We start from the raw sequence: 7,292 nt of genomic DNA on the forward strand, positions 1-7,292 counted from the left end.
TCAACTAGCTTGTAACCATCGCTAACTTATCCATTCCAACGCATGAAGTTATTCTAGATTATGGAAACATTCTTGAAGAGACGAATCTACTTCTCGAGAATCGTGAGATTTCAGTCCATTATACTAAGCTTGGATGTACTTTGGAATAATGATGAGATGATAGTTGACTGAGATTTCAGTGGCTACTGATATCATGTTAATCGATGATTTTGAACCTTATTTCATTGATGAATGGCGACATAGAATTGATTGGTCAAATTGGAAACAAGCAATCTAGGTCGAACTCTATTCCCTTGTGAAATGCAAAGTGTTTTGGCCTGCAATTCATACACCTCAAAATGTGAAGCGAGATAACTACAATTGAGTTTTAGTAAGGAAGCGTAATGAGAATAATGAAATAGTGCAATATAAAGCACACCTCGTGGCGTAAGGCTTCTCTGAACGCCCTGGGATGAATTTTGAGAAGACTTATTTCCCGTAATGAACATCATAATATGCAACTTAGAACGTGGTAGCTGTGTATCTATATAAGGATCTTGATTGAAATTTATATGAAAGTTCCTGAAGGACTTACATTGACTATATCAAATAGTTTTGGACCACCCTCTCCATTAGATTGAGGTGTTTACTTTACAGATTGAAACAATTCGAGCGGATATGATATAACCGTTTGAGTTAGTATTTGATTGGTGAAGGATATTTGAATAATGAAATATGCCAATGCGTGTTCATCACGAAGTCACATTCCGATTTTGCGATAGTTGCAATTTATGTCAATGACATGAATCTCATTGGGACTCTAAACGAGACCCTTTCCTTCCTACAAACAATGAGAAAGAGGTTTTGGAGCCTAAAATTCCATATTTGATTGCAATTGGCGATGTATTGTACTTAGTTTAGTGCATTAGACCAGACATCTCCTTCGCTGTTAATCTTTTGGAAAGATATAACAACGCACCAATACGTCGACATTGGAATGGTGTTAAAGAAATCCTTTATTACCTTAAAGGTACTATGGATTTGAGCTCATTTTATCCATATACATCTCAGAATAGATCATACCTCATTGGTCTTTGAAATGATGCTTGCCTTGTTAGTATGATGATGAAGGTTATTTACCATCGGAGACACTACAATATCTTGGAGGTTAACCAAATAGACCTTAGTTGCAACTTCTTTGAACGATGCTAAAATTCTCGCACTTCATGAAGCTACGTGTGAATGCTTCTGGCTGAGAGCTGTTATTGAGCATACTATAAGCACTTGCGGACTTTCTTCCATCGTTGAAGTCCCTACAACAATTTATGAAGACAACGTCACTTAGGGGTGGGTTCAAAAAACCGAAAACCGAAAATCAAACCGAACCAAAGCCGAAAAATACCAAACCGAAAAAAAATCAAACCGAAATTGCCAAACCAAACCGAACAGAATCTGGCTCGTTCGGTTTTGGTTTTTAAGGTCCGGAAACAGAACCGAACCGGAAAAAAAAATTATATATAAATACTTAAAAACATGTTGGCATGAAGGTTTGAACCCCTTCCCTCCGGTTAGTATAATTACAACAAGCCAACTTGACTACAGGCTTTGTGTTGTTATGGTTGTACTAGTAAAATATTTATAGGTTTTTAATATTTAATACTTAATAAAATCTACAAACCCTAGCCGTCACTCACTCCTCCCATTTCAGTTTTCATGTTTTCTGACTCTCTCTCCCCTCCGCAGCTTTCTTCCTTTCTCTTTGCTTCCTCAGTCTCTCTTTCCCCTTCATCTTTTCCTCTAAGTCACTCTTTCTCTAGTCTTGAGTCTTCTCCTGTCCTCCTCACAGATTCCTTCTTCCAAACCATAATTTTCCCTCGCCCCCTTCGAATCGGAAGAAGAGGAGGATGGCAAAGGGAGTTCGATTACTTCAACTGGCTCTAGCGCAGATGAAGTTCGATCTCTTCCTTATTTTAACTATTATTTTAAAAAAAGATTGATTTTTTTTTCGTTTTGATTGATTTTAATTTGGTAAATTAGGTTAAGTTTTCTGTTTTTGGTTTTGGTTTCTAAATTAGTTTTGCTACGGTTGGGTCTTTCTTGTTTCAGCTCAAATGCTCCAACCGTGTTTACTACTTTTGGTTTCTGAATTCGTTTTAGTTGATGTTTTTTCGATTTGGTTGATTTTAATTTGGTAAGTATTAAGCTTTTGTATAATATTGTGTAATGCAGAGATGAAAACTGAAAAGCATGAGTTAAGTTGCCTTCTCGGTTAAAGTTCAAATATGTTGATTAGGGCATGTTGCAGGTTGATCTCTCACTGAGGAATGAGGATGCTCAAGGCAGGGAAGCATGTGAGATTCAAGCTCCAAATGTAAAAAAAAAAATAAAAAATAAAAAAAATCATGGAAAAAAACGAGCCGGACCGAAACCTAACTGAAAAAGAAACCAAAACCGAAAAAAACCGAATTTTATTTTTAACCGAACCGAACCGAACTGAAATTTCGGTTCAGTTTCGGTAAAAAAACCGAACCGTTTCGAACCGAACCCAGCCCTAACGTCACTTGTATCGACCAGATCAAATAAGGATACATCAAATGAGACAATACCAAGCATATGGCTTCGAAATTCTTCTTCTCAGATTAGCAACAAGAGCATCAGAATCTGATTGAATTCAAATAGATTTGGTCCCAAGATACCCTTGCCGATCTCTTCAAAAAGTCACTGTCGAAGTCTACTTTTCAGAAGCTTGTCAAGGAATCAGTATATGTGTAAACTGTCTGATTTGCAGTGCTTGTAGTTCTCATTTGGGAGTTTTATCAAACTTAGGGAGTATGCTGAAGTTTAGCCTCTCAAATGAGTATATTTCAGTATACTTGTCTGAGTTTGACAAAAATCCCATAAGTGTTGGGTGACTAATTTTCATGGGCTACTAGTTTTGTCCTAAGCTGTTATCTTAAAAGAGTCTTGGGCAAGAGCTGAGGCTAAATTGGCCTCACAAAAAGCTTGGGCTCCAACGAGGCCAGGCTGATTGAATGCGTTGGAAAGATTTTCTTTACAACTTGAAGTTAGGTCTTCTTCTAGCCTAGGCTAGAAGCCGTGCAAAAACGCATAGCAATCAACATGACGCCCTCGCCGGGATAGCAAAAACGCCTTTGACGACGAGGAACACCTCTCAGCCTCAAGATCTTTTGAAGACAAGGATGCACTACCCGTTACGACAGTCAATCCAGGCCTTCTCGACATAAAGTGTTTCTGAAACTTAAAATGTTCAACGATCTGATCATGCATAGATGTTCACAACCAACATAGCGTAGAACACAAGGCGGCTCCTGTCGAGTTCGTGATGAACTTAAACATGAGTTCGGTCTCCGTGTATCAGAAACTCCTCGGAGGAGCCCAAACGTCAAAAATCTCTCAGGAGGAATTCCTCCCAACTTTGAAGATTATGCAAACAACATGGGTAAGTCAACCACAACACAAAACACCAAAACAGAAGGAAAAAACCCAGGATGATTTCTCTAATATAACAAAAATAACTTCAACGAATCTCAAAATGCCATGCATTAAGTCGCTACGAAGATCACCTTACACATATAGTAAATCTAAGTATCCGAAAACTTAGCAACAAGGCAACATTGTCAAACAAAATTGAGAATTTCATTAAGAGAAAAGAAACGTTAAGTCTCAAAACAAAATACTACGTTCAATATAGAGCCAATATCCTACTCTCCTTCACTGACCACCAGGCAGCGTCTTGATAATATCCGAATCACCTGAAGATTATAGTAGTAAGGGACAAAGTTAGCCAAATCAGTTTTCACATCAATTAGGTTGCAAACAAATTGCTTAAAACGAAAAGAAAACTATGGAGTACCTGCATCAATGATGCTAAGGCAAGACACCCGGAAATACTTTCCACATGCTGTACCGAGCTCAACGTTGTCTGAAAACATAACAAATGGTCAGCCAGATGAAAGATAATAGTGAACAAAATAATTTCCTTTCTGACATTTTATCAAAGAAAACAAGAATTAGAATCATGTAGCATATATAAATCCTCATTATGTTAAGCACTGGAAAGTAGTAAAAAGTGTTTCACGCATGTGAGAATGTTGAACAATATTGAGAGGAATGTGACCTGAAACAAACTCGACTGGGCTAAGCAACAAAGTACTAATACAAGAAACCAATATTTTAGAGAACAAAGACTAAATCACACGAAAACAGAACAAGAGGTGAAAGACAGAACTGATGAATGCGCACAGAGAAATAAGACCAAGGCAATCATGCATCATGGATTAATCAACAGTCAGACAAGTTCTAACATCTAACAGCCAATACAAATCCCATAAATTTAAACCCTCTAAGCACCAGCCGTCACAGTTTCAATGAAATCGTGTGACACCAGAACCATCTTGAAAGTACACAAGTAAGAATATCGTCAAGTACAAATCCCATGAATTTAAACCCTCTAAGCACCAGCCGTCGCAGTTTAAATGAAATCGTGTGACACCAGAACCATCTTGAAAGTAGACAAGTGAGAATAAGAATCATATCTACACCGCCCATATTCAATATCTATCGTCAAGTCAACAATGGCTGAGATTGTTGTTCATTCTTCAACCAGTGTATTTCCACCACTAATCAAACACGCTTCTTTACAATCATTTTATTTGTCACACTTCTTTACATCCATTTACGCTTTTTCGACATTATATAGTCGAGGAACTGTCATTTAATTCAGATGAACACTACCCATATCGGATTTACACAACTATTTTCCTTTTATCTATCGATCTTACTATTTCAAAATAAACAATCATGCAACATCCATATCATACATAAAAAAGTAACCCATCCATAGATTATGCTAAAAAATATGATAAATCTGATATTATTATTAAAAAAATAAAAAAAAATAAAAACCCAAATATAACGGCAATAAATCACTTACTTCCATTGTAGTGGTGAACCCCAACCTTGGCGAGCATAGCATAGTACTCGATCTCAGATTTCCGCAAAGGTGGGCAATTGTTGGAAATGATAATCAGCTTCGCTGCAATTTACCCAAATCACAAAACATGAAATTAAACCCCAAAAAATCACAAATCGAATGCAGAAAGTTAAAAAATAATTAGAAAGATTGGAGATTAGAAGGGATAAGAAATGGTCGTGCCTTTGGAGTTGCGGAGGGAATCGATGACGGTCTTGTAGCCGAGAGTGTATTTGCCACTCTTCATGACCAGCGCAAGCCTGGTGTTGATGCTCTCGTGGGTCTTCTTCGTCTTCTTCGGGGCCACCATTTTCTACGATTGAAGGCTCTTCGCTGCTCGGAGGCTCTCTCTCTCTCTCTCTCTGCTCTGCGGCCGAAGGTGAACGGGTTTGAAGAAGTGGGAAGGGATGGCTGCTAGGGTTTTAGTATTTGCTGCCATTGAGAGATGGGCTTGCACGTGCGAGTCACGTGAGTTGGATAGCTACATTAGGGTTTCGGTTTTTTTCTAATTACATTTTGCACCCCTATTTATTAGCATACGTAACAAGTTCGTCCTTGTTTCTGGACAAGGTGCACATCTGTCATTTGAATAACAAAAAAAGAAAATTTCTTTAGAAGAAAATGTTAACCTAACCGGAGATCAAAACGACATACGTGACATCAATCATGCGCCCATATAAGTAAAATGAGCTACTTAAGATAAATAAATATCAAACTTGTTAATTATGTGAGCGTAACTTGACACCTTTTATATTAGAATATTACTATATCATAATAAGGGTGTGCATCAAACTGACGAAACCAACCAATCCAAATTGTTGGTTTGGTTTGAATTTCATACTTTTGCTACAAACCAAAATCACACTGAACCAATCATATCTCTTTTACTTATAAGTTTTATTTATGGGAATTTTAATGAAAAGCTTTCGGTATTGTTCACTTTAACAAAAAATCATATTTTTACACTAAAAGGTCAATCATGGTACTATTCACTTTACCCTTTATTTGGTCCTTATCGTTAAAATTCAAAATTTTCAAATCATTTTCATTAGTTTTTCCTTTATTTATTTTACACATATCAATGTATTATATATTAATTGGAGGTCTTACCACACACATATTATAATTGTAAGTGCTATGAATGATTAGAAATTTGTTTGCATTTTATGCTTATATGAAGTTGTAACTAATAAATCATTTGCTAGAAGGATATTTTACTCAACTAAAACTTAGTCCTAGTTGATTAGATGACATTTTAATGTTCCCAAAACTTAACATTTTGATTGAATTGAAATGTGTGGGATATGTGGACTTTTAGAAAATTAAAACTCTTGAGATATTGGACTTTTTTTTATTGACGTTGTGGATATGTTTAAACTGACAGCTAAACCGAGTAACAATTACATGGTTGATTTGGTTTTAACGACAGTATTAGTCAGAATCGAACTAAATCGAACCGTTAAACATTATGTCACCAATTGTACATCGCAATGCTAGTGAATGCACTAGATAAATACAAACAATTAACTTGATGATTAAACTGATATAAGGACCAATGTTGAAAAGATATGTAAGCTTAAGGGTTGTTTTTGTCAATCTAAAGTCTTCCAAACTGTTCCATGTGGGGATGACAACGGTTCGGTTTGGGGACAGAAATGTTATATCCATCCTCATAATCACGAAAATTAATCATATCTATAACCGCCAATTAACCATCAGGTATATATCATCCATAACCATACCCACCAAGTAACAGATTCCCTATCGGTTAACGATTATACCAATTTCGTCAATACAAAAAATATATTCGTTCAATTAACGCATGATAATTTAGTAAATATTAGGGTAAATTACAAAAAACTACCTTAACTATGGGTCGAACGACACTTTCATACCTCATCTTTTAAAAATGACAATGTCATACCTCATCTTACGAATTTGTGCCAATGTCAAACCTCTGTTAGTTTTTCTGTTAATTTCTCTGTTAAGTGCTAACGTGGCTAGATACGGGGTTCACTCACTAATTCAATTGGATTAAAAAATAATTAAATATATTTTTAAAAATTAAAAATTAAAAATTAAAAAAAAAATTTATATAAGATTATGGGACCTCTCTCTCTCCTCTCTCTCGCCTTTCTCTCTCCTCTCTCTCTCTCTCTCATCCCTTTCTGCACACCTACATCCCCAAAACCCAGAAACCTTCCCACCCGCCCCTCCCCCCCAAACCTTCCTCCCCCCCCCCCCACTTGGCACACACAAGACCGGACCTTGCTTATGCCTTAAGTGTAATGAGTCAATACATGCATGATCCCGAAGAACA

General features: G+C 36.6%; 1 protein-coding gene across 1 annotated transcript; it reads right to left on the reverse strand.

Annotated features, from left to right (window-relative positions):
• Positions 1-3,503: 3,503 nt before the first annotated feature.
• On the reverse strand, positions 3,504-5,382 carry LOC137717605 (large ribosomal subunit protein eL30-like). Its single transcript, XM_068457020.1, has 4 exons — positions 5,156-5,382; positions 4,934-5,035; positions 3,854-3,922; positions 3,504-3,752 (listed from the first exon to the last, which is right to left on the reverse strand). The coding sequence occupies exons 1-4, from the start codon at positions 5,280-5,282 to the stop codon at positions 3,712-3,714; spliced, it is 339 nt and encodes a 112-aa protein (XP_068313121.1). The 5' UTR covers positions 5,283-5,382; the 3' UTR covers positions 3,504-3,711.
• Between the last annotated feature and the right edge of the window lie 1,910 nt (positions 5,383-7,292).

Source organism: Pyrus communis, chromosome 15, assembly GCF_963583255.1.
Source record: "Pyrus communis chromosome 15, drPyrComm1.1, whole genome shotgun sequence".
Classification (NCBI taxonomy): domain Eukaryota; kingdom Viridiplantae; phylum Streptophyta; class Magnoliopsida; order Rosales; family Rosaceae; genus Pyrus; species Pyrus communis.